General features: G+C 49.2%; 1 protein-coding gene across 2 annotated transcripts in view; it reads left to right on the top strand.

The window, feature by feature from the left end:
• The first annotated feature begins 279 nt into the window (after positions 1–279).
• The window catches only part of DGKE (diacylglycerol kinase epsilon), a 41291-nt gene continuing 24199 nt past the window's right edge, over positions 280–17371 (top strand). Inside the window, exons 1-5 of one of the 2 annotated variants that reach the window (XM_033961925.1) lie at positions 280–1078; positions 3354–3507; positions 14203–14322; positions 15920–16063; positions 16260–16417. In XM_033961925.1, coding sequence (XP_033817816.1) covers positions 606–1078; positions 3354–3507; positions 14203–14322; positions 15920–16063; positions 16260–16417 — 1049 coding nt within the window. In that variant the 5' untranslated portion in view covers positions 280–605. The remainder of the gene's footprint in view (positions 1079–3353; positions 3508–14202; positions 14323–15919; positions 16064–16259; positions 16418–17371) is intronic. The other variant, XR_004540948.1, reaches the window with a different exon arrangement.

Below are 17371 nucleotides of genomic sequence, written 5' to 3'. Positions count from 1 at the left end.
ATTAGCATAGAATGAAAGCAGTGCATGCAAATAGATCTCATGCATATTCATTAGGGAAATCCTGAAAACCCGACTGGATTACGGCCCTTGAGACCCCTGTCCTAGACCTTTAGAGACAAGTTTTCCCCAGATCAATCCGGGTCTACCAAGTTCTGAAGCCACACGCGCGACTCCATCCCTACCTAACAGATCGAACGAGCCCTCGCAAAGCTTTTCCGGGTCTCCGCGTATCGCCACGGACGACGGCCTCGCGTGTGGGTGACGTCACAGCCGACGTCGCCAATGCGGCCCTCGTCAAGGAGCTCGCGCTATCCTTTAAACTTTAAAGGTGTTGGGTTTGTTTTTTTTTAGCTCGCGCGCCAACGTAACCACACCAGATCGCCCGTCTCCAGGCAACCCTTCCGGATGCCTCCCCACTTCCGCTTCCCGTCCGACAGAGGAGCGCGCGGCGCTGGGGATTCGGCAGTCGGCTCGCCGCCCCCCGGAATGCGCCGTCCGAGGAAGGCCGGGGGTCCGCCGCGGTTCCTCCAGCCCCGCATGGAAGAGGCGGGCCTGAGGCGCCCCAGTCGCAGCGCTCGGGCAGCCAAGGTGCGCTAGAGCCGGCGATGGACGAGGACGAGGGCGCGCCCGCCGGCCCCGCTTCCGAGGTCGGCTGGCGGCGCCTGGCCCTGTGGACGCTGCTGGCCGTCGCCGCGCCCGTCCTCTTCACGCTCTGCTGCGGCTGGCGGCGCTCGCGCCGGCGGCTGCTGAGGCAGAGCTTCTTCCGCCAGAGCCGCCACTGGTGGCGCTTCACGGACCTGTTCGGCCGGCCGACCTACTGCAGCGTCTGCGAGCAGCACATCCTGCAGGGCGCCTTCTGCAGCTGCTGCGGCGTGTGCGCCGACGAGGACTGCCTGCGCCGCGCTGAGCGCCGCTTCGCCTGCAAGGAGATCGTGCAGGGAGGCGAGCGGCCCCGCGGCCACCACCACCACCAGCAGCAGCAGCAGCACCACTGGACCCGGGGCAACTTGCCGCTCTGCAGCCACTGCGCCGTCTGCAAGCAGCAGACCGGCACCCAGCCCCGGCTCTGTGACTACAGGTGAGGAGGGGCGGATTGAGACGTCCGGCCTTTACTGGCCCCCTTAAAACCCGGATGGCCTCCTTTTTCTGACGTCCTATCCCCTCTCTTTTAAATGTGCATGCCACAGCGCATCTCTGACCTCTTGCCAAGGTTAAAAGGGGGAGGGGAGGGAGAACGGCTTATGCTTTTTAAAATTTTACTCTAGCACACCTGAATGACCCACCTATAGCATGTAAGAGAGTCCCCTACGTCTCTAGTAAATAATGCAACAGCAGATCCAGATACTGTACCGCTAATGTAGCGATGTTGGGAGCGCAATGGCCTAACTGAACTGAGATTAGATCGTACCTGTCTTCAGATTTTTTTATTTTTATTCAAGTATTTATATACCACTTATAGTTCAGGTACTTAAGTGTTTTTCCCTGTCTGTCTTAGTGGGCTCACACTCTTTTCTAATGTACCTAGGGCAATGGGAGGATTAAGTGATTTGCCCAGGATCACAGGGAGCAGCATAGGATTTAAATCCACAACCTCAGGATGCTGAGGCTGTAGCTCTAACCACGGCACCACACAATTAAAGTGTGTTTTTCCCTGTCTGTCTTGGTGGGCTCACACTCTTTTCTAATGTACTTGGGGCAATGGGGGATTAAGTGACTTGCCCAGGGAGCAGCATGGGATTTAAACCCACAACCTCAGGATGCTGAGGCTGTAGCTCTAACCACGGTGCCACACAATTAAAGTGCATTGATTCCACTTCTGTTTCCTCTAGAAAAGCAGTTTCCAGTCATCACCTAGGCTAGGATTCTCAAAAACCTGCGTTAAAAAGCGAAAGTCTGCTAACGCAGCCGTTTTGATACCAAATCTAATAACCCAAGACATTTTTTTTAAAAATCGCACATGCAAATGAGGTCGGCAGATGGCAGCAAAGATTCGCTAAATTTGCATGTGCCCCTCGCTGATGATAGTGATGGGCAAGTGAGCAGAGAAATGCTGAGTAGGCAATACTCAACAGCTTGTTTACTGCTTAAAAGTGACTCTTTCTATTTCACAAGTTCTGGTGTGTCTGAAAATTCTATTTGTTGAAGGACCAGCTTGCTTATTTTTCTATTAATTGTAGCTCACCACACAGAATTTCAAATTGATGATTAGTTAAGGCAGTTATTTTAGAGGGGCTATTTGCATTTGAGCTGTGCACATTTTATCTTGCATGAACATCAAAGTTCACATTACAAAGTGGGGATATGCATGTCAAAAACTTGTGTGCGTAAATGTCTTAAGGGGTGTGGTATGGAGGGATTTGGGGCTGGACTGTAGTGTAATTAGAAAATATAATTAGAAAATGTAATTAGAATAAATGTGGATGCCCTAACAGAGCAATGTGTTTAGGTAATGGCAAACTGTTTCAATTGGGCAGTACTCCACTGGAGGGATTAGCGGAAATTGTCCCTTAATCACCCAGTGGTCCCCCCCTTCCAAAAGCCAAACTAGCAAGGTGAACCAGTTTTTAGTACAGTGTCTGTACCTGGCACAAACACACATTTTGTGTTGTTCTACAACATAAATGTGTAAATGCCAAATCAAACACATTTATTTGAATTTTCAATGTTTTTCTTTCTAAATTTGCCCCCTCTTTTACAAAGATGCGCTATGCTTTTAGCATGCGGTAAATATCGCACGCTAAACACTAATGCGTGCATGTTATCCTATGGGCGCGTTAGCGGTTAGCGCACATGTTAATTCAGCGTGCGCTAAATCTGTGCTAAAACGCTTAGCGCGCCTTTGTAGAATAGGCCCTTGATCTTTTTGTTGCATACACATACATGATGAAAAACATCCATTTATCCTGTATTTTAGAACAGCTTTTATATCAACAGATTAAAATACTAATGAAACTTGAGATATCCTGACTTGGGATGTCTCAATTCCTACTTCTATGTCCTTTTTAAAATGGAGCTGTAAGTGAAATTATCAAGCTGTCTTTGTATTCTTTAACTTTATAGCCTTTTCAGAATTTATAAATGAAGACACAATCAAAGCACTTCTGAATTTAAATTATGCTCCAGATGAGTTATTAATGTGTGCTACTTCATTAGCATGTTTTTAGTTAAATAGGTCTCGTTGCATAAAATATAGCAGTATGAATGTGTTCTAACACAGTAGGGTATTTAGCAATGCCAGCCGAAATATGCAAGAATTCAACCTTGGGTTTGTCAATAAATGTACATAATGTGTGAAGTAAACAGGAGAGAAAAAATAAGATAGGTTGATTTTTAAGCAAAACTTATTTTCACAGGTGCATTTGGTGTCAGAGGACAGTACATGACGATTGTATGCAGACATATGAAAACAAGTGTGATTTTGGAGAATTCAAAATCTTAATTATTCCACCAAGTTACCTATCTGCTGTTCGTGAGATGCGGAAAAGCAAAACAGTTGATTATAGGAAGGTAATTATTGCTTTATTTTGGGGAATAATTTTTGGGGAAAAAGTTGTCTGACTTTTTCTTTGAGATGATAATAGTAGTTATATAAGATGATTAACTGTGTTTAAGTAGAATCTCAGGCATCCTGTGTTAAATAGTTTACTAAGAAAATGTAGAAAAATGTGTAGAAGAAAATTAAGGACATATTTCAATCAAAATTCAGACCAAGAGTAATGTCAAATTGATTGGCATAGTATGGTGCCACAACTGAAATGTAATACAGATTCTGACCAAAATTCAGACAATAGGAGTTAGCTGTCTGTCTTCCATAGTCTGCAGTGAAACCGGAAATTCAATGCCGATGCCAGCACAGAGACATTACTAGGCTCCCTTATGGACACAATCAGACAACACCTCAGAACAGGGAAAAAAATGCTTCTCATACAACTGGACCTGTCTGCAGCATTCGACCTAGTTGACCATAATATCCTTCTGCAAATTCTGGATGCAATAGGTATCTCAGACAAAGTATACTCTTGGTTTGAAGGCTTCCTAAAATCCAGAACCTATAGTGTAAAATCAAACAAAGAAAAATCAGAACCTTGGTCAAACCCCTGCGGAGTACCACAGGGATCCCCTCTATCCCCTACCCTCTTTAACCTATACACCGCCTCCCTCGGAACACATCTGGACAATCTAGGCATAACCTCCTATAGTTATGCGGATGACATTACCATTCTCATACCATACGACCAGCCAAAGGCCACAAATATACTACATAGAACACTAGAAAAAGTTACGACCTGGATGAAAGATCACAAACTTAAACTCAACCCAGACAAAACCAAATTCATCCTCCTCGAAAATGACAAAGTCCAAACCATAACCAACTTAGAACTGAACTCAATCAACTACCCCATCCAAACCACCATAAAACTACTAGGAATGACTATAGACAGATGCTGTACCATGCAACCGCAAATAAATAAGACAATACAGAAATCCTTGGCAATCATGAGAAACCTGAGACTATTCCGGAAATTCTTTGAAAGAACACAATTCCTACTTATAGTACAATCCCTAATCCTAGGTATGCTAGACTACTGCAACATCCTCTTCCTTCCATGCCCTGCTACTATGACCAAACAACTACAAACAATCCAAAATACAGCTTTGAGACTCATCTACTCATTAAGAAAACATGACCATATCACAGAAGCTTATATCAAATCACATTGGCTACCAATCCAAGAAAGAATTCAATTTAAATTCTACTGCATGTTATTTAAAACACTACCGTATTTTCACGCATATAACGTGCGTGTTATACACGATTTTACAAACCGTGCATAACCTTGCGCGTTATACGCGTGAGCACGCTATATAAAATTTTTTTTATAGTTCCCACCCCGCCCGACGCCCGATTCATCCGGAAGGACCGCTCGCACCCCCACCCCGATGGACCGCTCTCACTCCCACCCGAAGAACCGCTCGCACCCCCACAGCCTCCCCCCCTCCCCCATGGAGAAGCTGTCTACCTTGTTTCCGGATGCCAGTGAGCCCAGCTGCTTCCTCTGCCAGCGGTCCTGCCCCTTCTCTGAGCCCTGCTGCGCTGCTTCCTCTTCCGGCGATCCCGCCCTTTCTCTGACATCAGAGAAAGGGCGGGACCGCCGGAAGAGGAAGCAGCGTAGTGCAGGGCTCAGAGAAAGAGCGGGACCGCCGGCAGAGGAAGCAGCTGGGCTCACTGGCATCCGGAAACAAGGTAGACAGCTTCTCCATGGGGGAGGGGTGAGGCTGTGGGGGTGCGAGTGGTTCTAAGGGTGGGAGTGCGAGCGGTCCATCGGGATGGGAGTGCGAGCGGTGGGGGTGCGAGCGGTCCTTCCGGATGATGAATCGGGCGTCGGGGGGGGGGGGCATCAGGCTTTCAGGATGGGGATAGGACTTCAAGGGGGGACAGGCAGACCTTCAAGGGGGGACAGGACTTCAAGGGGGGGCAGCCAGAGGAGAGTCGGGGCAGCGAACGGAAAGTCGGGGCGGGTGAAAGGAGAGTCGGGGCAGAGAGAGGAGAGTCGGGGCAGCGAACGGAGAGTCGGGGCGGGTGAAAGGAGAGTCGGGGCAGCCAGAGGAGTCGGGGCGGCATGCGTGGTATATAAAAATTTCTTTACATAAATGTGTGTTTCCCGCGCGCTATACCCGTGTGCGTGTTTTACACGGGTACGCGTTATCTATGTGAAAATACGGTAAATGGAGACAGCCCATCCTATCTGAACATCCGCCTCTTATCCCAGGACAAGCAGGCATGATATTCTCACATGTGGGTGACGTCATCTACGGAGCCCCAGCGCGGACAGCTTTTCAAGCAAACTTGATTGAAGTTTCAAGTTTGCTATGCTGCACCACGCATGTGCATGCCTTCTTGCCCACTAGAGGGCGCATCCCCACCTCGTGGTCCTCAGTTCAGTTTTTTTCCGCGGAGCCAGAAGCCCTGTGGAAATTGTGCTCTTTTTTGCCTTCTGACACCGCGTCTGAGTCGTTTTTCTCGGTCGCTGTGCTTGCTTTATTTTTTTTCTTCGTTAGTGTGTTCGGTTATCGTCGGAAAAAAAAAAAAATTTTTTTTCAATCGGCTCCGGGGGCTCCCGGGAGCCGCGGCCGCGGGACCTCATTACGTTCCCGGCCGGTTTTTTTTCGATTTCATGTCCCGTCCCTTGACGGGCTTTAAAAAGTGCACTCGGTGCGATCGGCTACTTTCTCTCACCGATCCCCACCGGTGGTGCTTACTTTGCCTGGGTCCCGAGCACCCCACCGATTCCTGTTCTCGGTGCTCGACTTTTCAGCCAAGAGCTCTCCGCCGCCGTCGTGCCAGAATGGCGGAGCTCTTTGCTGTCAACCCCGCGGCACAGGCTTCGGCCCCGGCCTTGACCTCGGCCTCAACTCCCTCGACCTCGCCGAGACATCCTGCTTCATCGAAGCCTGCGTCCTCGACTTCGAAGTCGACGGGGGGTAAGTCCTCGCTTCCTTCCTCAGTTCCACCTTCGAAGAAGCCATCCTCGGGATCCTCGACGGGGGCGGGTGGGTCGTCTTCGGCCCCGCCCCGAGCGTCGAAGTCAGGAGCCCCGCGGGAATACTCGAGACCGAGGTCGCCCTCAAGGGAGCACCCAACAGCCCCGGATCTACCGGCCATGATGGGGGTTCCGGTCTTTCAGGACTTGCTCCGTGCCCTCATTGCCTCGGAGCTGTCCGGCGCCCTCGCGCATCTGTAGCCGGCTTCGGCCTCGAGTGCCCCGGCTTTGGCGGCCTCGGTCTCGGTACCCTCGACTTCGGCCCCCGGGGTGGCTCCGGCCTCAACCCCGACCTTGCCCTCGACCTCGGTCGACCAGCCGGAGCGGAGTGTGCGGCCTCGGGATAAGGTGCGGAGAGTTCGGAGGATCTCTTCCACTTCTTCCTCGTCGAGGTCCTCCCGGGGCTCCTCGCCCTCGGGTCGGCCTCGGGCGAAGCGCCAGCCGAGGAAGCCCAAGCGTCCTCGGGGGTCTCCTCGGAGGCGCGGTCGCTCCTCGCCGACCGGGGCTGAGACGCTGCATGTCTCGGAGCTCCGCCTCGATAATCCGAGGTTGTTCCGTTCCTCCGAGGGAGGGTTATCGAGGGACTCCTCGCCGAAGCGGAAGGGGCAGACCTCGGTGCCTCGTACTAGAGAGTTGCGCGGGGACAGAAATCCCACCCGTCCCCACCCGGAATCCCACCCTTCCCCGTGAGGATTCCCTCCGTCCCCACCCGTCCCCGTGAGGAATCCCCTCCGTCCCCACCCGTCCCCGCAAGGAATCCCCTCCGTCCCCGCCCGTCCCTATAAACTTCAGAAATAGTTATTTCATTTAATTATGCTACTGAATTAAAGGCTCTGGTAGAAACCCATTTACAAATAAGCAAAAAGACTTTATTAATTTGAAAATATTAATTGGGAAGAATACATACTTTGTAAACAAGTTTCTACCAGAGCCTCTAATGTTTATAAATTTTTATCAACACAACTAATATACTACTTTATCCTGAAGCAAAAAAAAAAAAAAAAAAGAAATAGAATTATTTTCCTACCTTTGTTGCCTGGTTTCTGCTTTCCTCATGTTCTCATTCAATTCCTTCCATCCACTGTCTCTCTTCCTTCTGCATCTTCCATTTGCTCTGTTACTGTGCCTCTCCCTTTCTTCCCCCTTCCAAATTGGTCTGGCACCCATCTTCTTCTCTCCGCTCCCCCCATAGTCTGGCATCTGTCTTCTTCCCTGCCAGCGTCTTCTCCCTACTCTCTCTTCCTCATTTCCTTTCAATGTCCTTCTCCCCCCCATCTTCCCCATGTCCTTTCAGCGTCCTTCTCCCTCTCTGTCTTCCCCATGGCCTTTCAGCGTCCTTCTCCACCCCTTTGTCTTCCCCATGTGCTTTCAGCATCCTTCTCCCCCCTCTGTCTTCCACAAGTGCTTTCAGAGTCCTTCTCCCCCCCCCCCGCCCTTCCCATGGCCTTTCAGCGTCCTTCTCCCTCCTCTGTCTTCAAGTGCTTTCAGAGTCCTTCCCCCCCCTCCTGTCTTCACCATGGCCTTTCAGCGTCCTTCTCCCCCCCCTCCTTCTCTACCGCCCTGGGTGCAGCACAGCCGGCCAGGTCCCCTTACTTTTGTGGCACTTCCCCGACCGACCGACAACAGCCCCGGTCCGACAAACCTCCCTGCCCTTAACCGCGAATCTAAATTACCTTCTTACAGCTGCTGTAAGAAGGTAATTTAGATTCACGGCTACAGGGCAGGGAGGATTGTCGGACCCGGGCTGTTGTCGGTCGGGGAAGTGCCACAAAAGTAAGGGGACCTGGCCGGCTGTGCTGCAACTGGGGCGGGGCAGGGCGGACCGCCCCCCTCCCTTGGTAGCCACTCGAACCACGAGGCTACTCTCCTTCTCCTTCTCCTTACCTGCCCTGCCTGCAGCACAGAGCCGAACGGAAGTTTTCCCGACGTCAGCGCTGACGTCGGAGGGAGGGAGGGCTTTGTTTAAGCTTTGTTTAAGCCCTCCCTCCCCTCCGACGTCAGCACTGACATCGGGAAGACTTCCGTTCGGCTCTGTGCTGCAAGCAGAGAAGGTAGGGAGAAGAAGAGCCGCGCGACTGAGTACATCCAGCCCCGCAGGAGCCCCGCGACCCTAGGGGGCGTCCCCACGGGATCCCCGCGACCCTAGGGGCATCCCCACGGGATCTCCGTGACCCGAAGGGGGAACCCGCGGGTCCCACGGGATTCCTGTCGTCCCCTTTCCCGTGCAGATCTCTACCTCGTACCCCGGGAACTTCCCGCAGGGGGTCCCAGGGCATAGGCGGTCCCCGACCCCGTCGAGGTCGCTTAGCACGGCCTCGTGGGGCTCGGGGTCTGGTAGGGAACCTCGATATTCCCGTGAGGCTTCCCCTTCCTTTTTGGCGACGCGAGCCTCTCGATCTCCCTCCCCGCCGTCCAAACCCTCCTCCTTTTCGAGATTTGTGCTTGATATGGGGAGGGCCTTGGACCTGGATCTGGTGTCCGGTTCACAATATACCAAGGAGTTTTTGGAGGAGCAGGATTTACCTTCTTCCCCGAGGGAGACTCCTCGTCTGCCTCTTAATAAAGTCCTCCATCAGACCTTCCTGAGGAACTTGGACTCCCCTCTTACAGTCACAGCGGTTCCATCTAAAATGGAGTCGAAGTACCGTACCATCCCATGCAAGGGCTTCGAGAAAGTGCAACTGTCTCACCAGTCGTTGCTGGTGGAGTCGGCGTTAAAGAAGTCTCAACCTTCGAGGGTCTCCGCTGCGGTCCCTCCCGGGCGGGAAGGGCGGACCCTGGACAAGTTTGGTCGTCGCCTCTATTCCAATTCCATGATGGCGGCCAGGGTCCTAAATTATACTTTCACTTTTTCATCGTATCTGAGGCAGATGGTGAAGGCATTACCCCGTTATCATGGGGTCATGCCGGATTCCAATAAGGGGGACTTTGGCAAATTTATGACCGACTTGTCACAACTGCGTCTATACCTTTTTCATGCGTTTACGACGCATTTGAGTTGGCCTCCAGAGTCTCCGCCTTTGCAGTAGCCATGCGCCGTCTTGCATGGCTCCGAACGGTTGATATGGACCCGAACTTGCAGGAGCGCCTGGCCAACCTGCCATGTGTTGGATCGGAATTGTTCGATGAGTCATTGGAGGCGGAGACCAAACGCCTGTCCGAACATGAGCGTTCCATCGCCTCCTTGGTCCGTCCTAAGCCACGGGTACCGCTACAGAAGCCATTTAGACCTCCACCGCGGCGATACCCTCAAAAGTCGACGCCGGCATTCTCTAGGCCTCCGCCCCGGCGCCCTCCGCAGCAGGGCAGAGGGGGCCAACCTAAACCTCAGGCGCAAGGGGCGTCTAAGCCGGCACCGTCTTTTTGACGTGATGAGCGGATGGGGGGCGGGCCCCCTCCGCACTCTCGCCGGACCCCCTGCCCATCGGGGGCCGGCTGCGGGCCTTTCATTCGGCCTGGGCCATGATCACGTCAGACGCTTGGGTGCTCCGTCTCATCTCCGAGGGTTACTCGCTGAACTTCTCGGCCTCGCCACCGGAACAACCGCCAAGGGCCTCTCTTTCCAGTCGAGCCCAGCTTCCCCTTCTCCTCTCGGAGGCCAGGGCCTTGTTGAACCTTCGGGCAGTGGAGCTGGTCCCCCCAAATCAACGGGGGCGGGGGTTTTACTCCCGTTACTTTTTGGTCCCAAAGAAGACCGGGGACTTACGCCCCATTTTGGACCTCCGGAAGCTCAACAAGTTCCTGGTCCGAGAGAAGTTCCGTATGTTATCGCTTCCAGTTCTCTACCCTCTGTTGGAGGAGGGCGATTGGATGTGCTCCCTGGACTTAAAGGAAGCGTACACTCATGTTCCGGTGCATCCCGCCTTCCGCAAGTTCTTACGGTTCCAGGTGGGGGAGTTGCACCTTCAGTATCGGGTCCTTCCTTTCGGGCTGGCGTCGTCCCCTCGAGTCTTCACGAAGTGCATGGTGGTAGTCGCGGCTGCCCTGAGGTCTCAGGGGCTTCAGGTCTTTCTTTACCTGGACGATTGGCTGATCAAGGCATCGTCCAGGGAGGGGGTTATCTCAGCAACCCAACAGACTATCACCTTCCTTCAAAGTCTGGGGTTCGAAGTGAACTTTCCCAAATCGCAGCTGCGCCCTGCTCAATCCCTGCAGTTTATAGGGGCCGTGCTGGACACGGTTTGCCTTCGTGCGTTCCTCCCCCCTCCGAGGTTGGAGGCTCTGCTTCGACTGTGCCGTCAGATTCCGTCTCAGCGCATCGTCTGATGATTCTGCTTGGCCACATGGCGTCGACGGTTCATGTCACACCGTTCGCCCGCTTGCACCTGAGACTCCCTCAGTGGACCTTGGCCTCCCAGTGGCGTCAAGATCGGGACCCACTCTCCTTTCCTGTAACAGTGACTCCTTCCTTGAGACGCTCGCTCCGTTGGTGGACCAACTCTTCCAATCTTTCCGGGGGTTTGCTCTTTCTCGTCCCTCCGCATCACAAGGTCCTGACCACGGACTCTTCGGAGTACGCGTGGGGGGCTCATCTCGACGGTCTGCGGACTCATGGTCTACGGTCGGCGGAGGACCGTCTTTGTCACATCAATGTGTTGGAGCTTCGTGCCATTTTTCTGGCGGCTCGAGCGTTCTGCCACCTGCTGCACGATCAGGTTGTACTCGTGCGAACGGACAACCAAGTGGCAATGTATTATGTAAACAAGCAAGGGGGGACGGGCTCGTGGTCCCTGTGCCGGGAAGCCCTGCGCCTTTGGGAATGGGCGGTCTCCCAGAACATCTTCCTGCGGGCGGTTTACATTCAGGGAGAGAAGAATTGTCTGGCCGACAAACTCAGTCGTCTTCTCCAGCCGCACGAGTGGTCGCTAAACTCCCGAGTTCTGCGCGAGGTCTTCGATCGCTGGGGGACTCCTCAGGTGGATCTGTTTGCCTCCCCGGAGACTCACAAACTGCCCCTCTATTGTTCTCAGATGTACTCCCCTGACCGTCTCGAGGCCGATGCCTTCCTTCTAGACTGGGGAGGGAGGTTCCTTTATGCGTTTCCTCCTTTCCCTCTGATCTTGAGGACATTGGTTCATCTCAAGTCATCCAGAGCCACTATGATTCTCATTGCGCCTCGTTGGCCTCGTCAGCACTGGTTCTCCCTGCTCCTTCAACTCAGTGTCAGGGAGCCTCTGCTTCTGCCTGTTTTTCCCTCTCTGCTGTCTCAGAGTCGGGGTTCGCTGTTGCATCCCAATCTTCAGTCCTTGCATCTGACGGCTTGGTTCCTTTCCCCCTGACTTCGGTTTCTGTTTCTCAGTCGGTCAGGGAGGTGTTGGAAGCCTCGCGCAAGGTCTCGACTCGGCTTTGTTATTCCCAGAAGTGGACCAGATTTTCATCCTGGTGTTCCTCGCACCATCTGGATCCGAGTTCGGTTCCGGTGTCCTCAGTTCTGGAGTATTTGTTACATTTGTCCAAGTCGGGGCTGAAGACGACTTCCATTCGGGTGCATCTCAGTGCTATTGCTGCTTTCCATCGGCATCTAGAGGGGAGATCTCTCTCTCTTCATCCTCTAATGGTTCGTTTCATGAGAGGTCTAGTGAATGTTAACCCTCCTCTGAAACCTCCTCCTGTGGTTTGGTATCTTAATGTGGTCTTGGCTCGGCTGATGAAGCCTCCTTTTGAGCCTATTGACAAATCTCATCTTAAGTTTCTCACTTGGAAGGTGATTTTTCTGATTGCGCTCACCTCAGCTAGGCGAGTTAGTGAGTTGCAGGCTTTGGTTGCGGACCCACCCTTTACTGTGTTCCATCATGACAAGGTGGTTCTTCGCACTCATCCTAAATTTTTACCTAAAGTTGTGTCTGATTTCCACCTCAATCAGTCCATTGTTCTTCCGGTGTTTTTTCCAAAGCCCCACTCTCATCCTGGGGAGGCGGCGCTTCACACGCTTGACTGTAAGAGGGCGTTGGCTTTTTATCTTCAACGTACCAAGTTTCATCGGAAGGTTCCTCAATTATTTTTGTCCTTTGATCCTAATCGGTTGGGACGTCCTGTTTCCAAGCACACCTTGTCCAACTGGTTGGCTGCTTGTATTTCTTTTTACTACGCTCAGGCTGGTCTCGAGCTGCATGGTCGGGTCACGGGACATAAGGTCCGAGCGATGGCAGCTTCTGTTGCTTTCCTCCGGTCTACTCCGATGGAGGAAATCTGCAAGGCCGCCACTTGGTCTTCGGTTCATACTTTCACCTCCCACTACTGTCTGGATATGTTATCCAGGAGTGACGGCCGGTTTGGCCAGTCAGTTTTACGAAATCTGTTTTCCTAAATTGCCATCCTCCCACCTGCCCTTGTTTAGTTGGCTTGGAGGTCACCCACATGTGAGAATATCATGCCTGCTTGTCCTGGGATAAAGCACAGTTACTTACCGTAACAGGTGTTATCCAGGGACAGCAGGCATATATTCTCACAACCCGCCCTCCTCCCCGGGGATGGCTTCTTTGCTAGATATGGAACTGAGGACCACGAGGTGGGGATGCGCCCTCTAGTGGGCAAGAAGGCATGCACATGCGTGGTGCAGCATAGCAAACTTGAAACTTCAATCAAGTTTGCTTGAAAAGCTGTCCGCGCTGGGGCTCCGTAGATGACGTCACCCACATGTGAGAATATCATGCCTGCTGTCCCTGGATAACACCTTTACGGCAAGTAACTGTGCTATCCAAGCATCCACAACCAGACACAGAAAAACGCATTCCCCATTCATACCTCCCCCGATCAAAGAAGTAAAACGATCTAAACTACACGACGGCCTCCTAGCCACTCAAGCCGCAAGGCTAGACAACCAGATTTCCAACCTTCTGATGACCACCCCAGATTACAAGTCATTCAAAAAAAAAAATAAAAACAATACTTTTCAAAAAATTCCTGAAACAACCCTAACTTCACGTACTCTTAACAACGCAAACACTGACAAAGGATCTACTCTCTACTACCCTAGTTATGATAATTTTGCTTCCATTATAACCCCCTTTCATAAATCTCCTGTAAACCACCTCTAATCTCAACAATCCGAGAATTGTCAAAAGACCTACTCTTTACTACTCTAGTAAATCAATTGTTCTCCCTTTGTAACCCCCATTTATAAATCTTTTGTAAGCCACCTTGAACCGCAAGGTAATGGCGGAATAGAAATCCCAAATGTAATATCCAGTGACAGGCATTGAATTTCTGATTTACATTTGGCTGACCGAGGCGTAGCATTCTAAACTGATATTCATCGGCTAACCAGCTAAGTTTTGGCACCCAAAGAGGGACCTGCTTTTTAGGTCTGAATATTAGCTGTAATCTGAGCTATTCAGCGGCAGATAGCTTGCGATATGCTATTTAGCCATTGGGAGCTATTAGCACTGATATCTCTAATGATTCTCTGACCACTTTTTGACTTGGCATTCCCTGCCCTGAAGCAGTGTAAGTCAGAAATGAGCATTGGCAGAGAGGTTTGTAGAGAAAATGTAGTTCTGAGAGAGTACGGCATACATACAATTTATTTAAAGGTAAAAAAGGGGTATATAATAAACTAATTTGTATTCTTGTGCTTTTATTTAAACTTTATCTAACCTGCCACTCACTTAAAAAGTTGTTTTTCCTTTGTTTGACTTAAGTGTATGTTTTCTCTCTACAGTTAGCTTCCTCCATTGGGGGACACTGGATGCCTTTGATAGTTCTGGCTAACACTCGAAGCGGAAGCAATATGGCTGAAATACTACTAGGGGAATTTAAAATCTTGCTCAATCCAGTCCAGGTATTTGTGTATCTGCTTAACATTTCTTATGATCATGTCTTTAAAATGATTAGTAGCCCAGTAATTATAATGACTTCGATGGCTTGTTATAAAAATCTGAAATTATAATCAGGGCTTCTGATCCTAGGCTTTGATAGTTTGGAATTTTAGTGGTGCATATTGATCCTAGGCTTTAATGGTTTGAAATTTGGGGGGGGTGTATTCCTGGGACAGAAAAATAGAGGTTTATTAGTGTATTTGCACCCTGAAAAAAAAGTTACGACTTCTAAAAGTGGATTCCATTCAGCTACCCGAAACACAAATTTGCCAGTGCAAGCCCCTTTCCCAGCAAGAGCATCAGCTCCCCAACCAACCCCCACTTCTCTTAGCCACAGCAAGAGAACCCCCCTCTTTCTTTCAGCCCAAGTAACGACATCTGTCCCCAGCTCCAACCCCCTCTTCTACACAGAGTAGCGAGAGCTGGTACCTTTGCTACCACATCTGTGCATTGCTGCTCCAGTAGCCTCTGGAAGATTTGGGATGAGAAGAGACATTTCGTTGTTTCTCACAAGAAAGAGAAAGTCCCTGACTTGCATTTTCCAATGAAGTAGCACAGACCAGCAAAAGCGCCAGCACCTGCCACTGCACTGAAGCTGCAGCAGCAGGCCATTCCGTTTGCCATCTAGACAGGCAAACGGGACACCTCGCCCTAGTATACAGACAGTCAAATAAAGAAAAGGCAAGAGAGGTGTCTCTTCAACCAATGATCAATCTTTATTACAAACAAGGATCCCAGTTTTGGCGTATGGATGACGCCTTCTTCAGGGGACACTTTGCTTAAAAGACGCTGTAGTTTTTTGCACTAATACAGACAAACCGCGCCGCTAGAGACGCTCCAAAAGCTTGTGGAGCGTCTCTAGCAGCTCGGTTTGTCTGCGTTAGTGCAATAAATTATAGCATCTTTTAAGCAAAGTGTCCCCTGAAGAAGGCGTCATACATTCGCCAAAACTGGGATCCTTGGTGGAACCATTGTTTGTAATAAAGATTGATCATTAGTTGAAAAGACCCTTGCCCTTTCTTTGACTATTTGTCATTAGTCATTTTAGTAGCTGCTGAATAATGTCATCAAATCTAGTGGAGGAGAGCAAATTTCAGGGTTTAGGTTCTAACTGAAAACCCCAAGTTCCCTATTTAATGGGGGAAAGAGGTGTATTGATTTTTTCCCCTCCTTTTTTCCCCAGTCATAACCAAAAATCCAAAGACCTATTTATAACCAGCAATTCAAATTACCCAAAGTGGTAGAAAAAGCAAATAGCATCAAAATGAAATATGAAATAATAGTTGGATCATTTGGGCTTTATTTGTTCAGTAATAATCATTTAAAAAGTTAATTTAAATACTCATAGTTTACATTTTCAATAGTCATTCACAGCAGGGCCATTTGGTCTGTCAAATTGTTTATAATTCATGCTGAGATATGAAGATCAAAATGCAGTGCAGTTGGTATGTGTTAATGATGTTTAAAGCTAGTTGGAAAGTTCTTGCATTCCAAATTGGGATACGTTTTAGTTTTCTTAAATAAGTTATACTGAACTAGTTCACGCCTTCCTCTTTATAGGTTTTTGATTTGAGCAGAATTTCCCCCTACAAAGCTCTACAGCTTTGCACTTTCCTTCCTGATAAATCAGCCCGAGTGCTTGTTTGTGGTGGAGATGGCACAGTAGGTTGGGTCTTGGATGCCGTTGATGAAATGAAGATAAAGGTATTCCAGTTTTTAGATACTTATCATGCAATTTGTATAAGCCTTTATCATTCCTTTAAACAATGGACCCATTTTTTTTTTTCAAAGTGCATTATCATTATCTCAGTAGAAAGTATTTGATGAATTGCTTTTATCAATATGAAATACCAGAACCAGTAGGATGCAAGCAACCCAGAATCTTTCTATAATTTTACAGGGACAAGAACGATACATTCCTCGAGTTGCAATCTTGCCTCTGGGAACTGGCAATGACTTAGCAAATACATTAGGCTGGGGGGCAAGTTATGCTGGCGAATTTGCAGTGGAACAGATTCTGAGAAATGTAATGGAGGCAGATGGAATTAAATTAGACAGGTAAGTAGAATAATTTAATGTTAAAGATTCTTCTCATGAAAACTCAAGAAAAGAATTCAATTAATACGGACCTACAGAATGATCTTCAAGGATTTAGTTTACACATGAAAACATCAAACTGATGGTGCTGTTTCATTATGGAATCGGTGTTAAAAAGAACTTAATGTGAATTGCTTCTGCCTCAAAGCAAAAAGAGAATTTAAAGGCTAAGGACCTTTTTTACATTTCCCCAGTATCGATGCTGCCGCAGTTAACACACAGAAAACCACAGGAATTGAATGGACTTTGGTGTGTTTACTGCTGCAGCATCACTATTGTGGCTTTGTGAAAGGGCCTCAGAAGTCGTCTCGTGCATATTGAAACCATATTTTTAAATCTGTCTCATAAAATAGAGCATAGCCAAAGGGATCCTGATCACTGCACTACATCCCCTAGCAGTTTGTAAAGGAAGTCATAAATTGGTTTCTATATTCTTCCATCAAGTAAGAGTCCAGTAGAATCCAGCAGAACAAAAACTGTCTAAAAACTAAGCAGAGATCTTCAACTCTGTTAAAAAAAAAAAAATTGGTAGATAGATTAAGGTGAACCAGTTGATATTGTGTATTTGTATTTTCAAAAGGCATTGGACAAAGTACCTCATGAGAGATTTCTGAGGAAATTAGAAAGTCATGGGATAGGAGGTAACATCCTATTATGGATTAAGAGCTAGTTGGAAGATAGAAAACAGAAAGTAGGTTTAAATGGTCAATTATCTCAGTGAAGAAGGGTAAATAGTGGGGTTCGATTCTTAAACACTTAAGAGATGTCATCTAATAAAGTACTCCAGCTGCAAATATTAATACAAGGAGGAAAAAGCCTCAGAACCCCGTTTTCAGACAGATGAAATCTTGCTGAAATACTAAATAGGGTAAACATTTAACAACACTGTTCAAGGAGGTTTTTTACAAGCCAGTG

Source organism: Geotrypetes seraphini, chromosome 10 (assembly GCF_902459505.1).
Source record: "Geotrypetes seraphini chromosome 10, aGeoSer1.1, whole genome shotgun sequence".
Lineage (NCBI taxonomy): Eukaryota > Metazoa > Chordata > Amphibia > Gymnophiona > Dermophiidae > Geotrypetes > Geotrypetes seraphini.
This window is presented reverse-complemented; position numbering and strand designations above follow the sequence as displayed.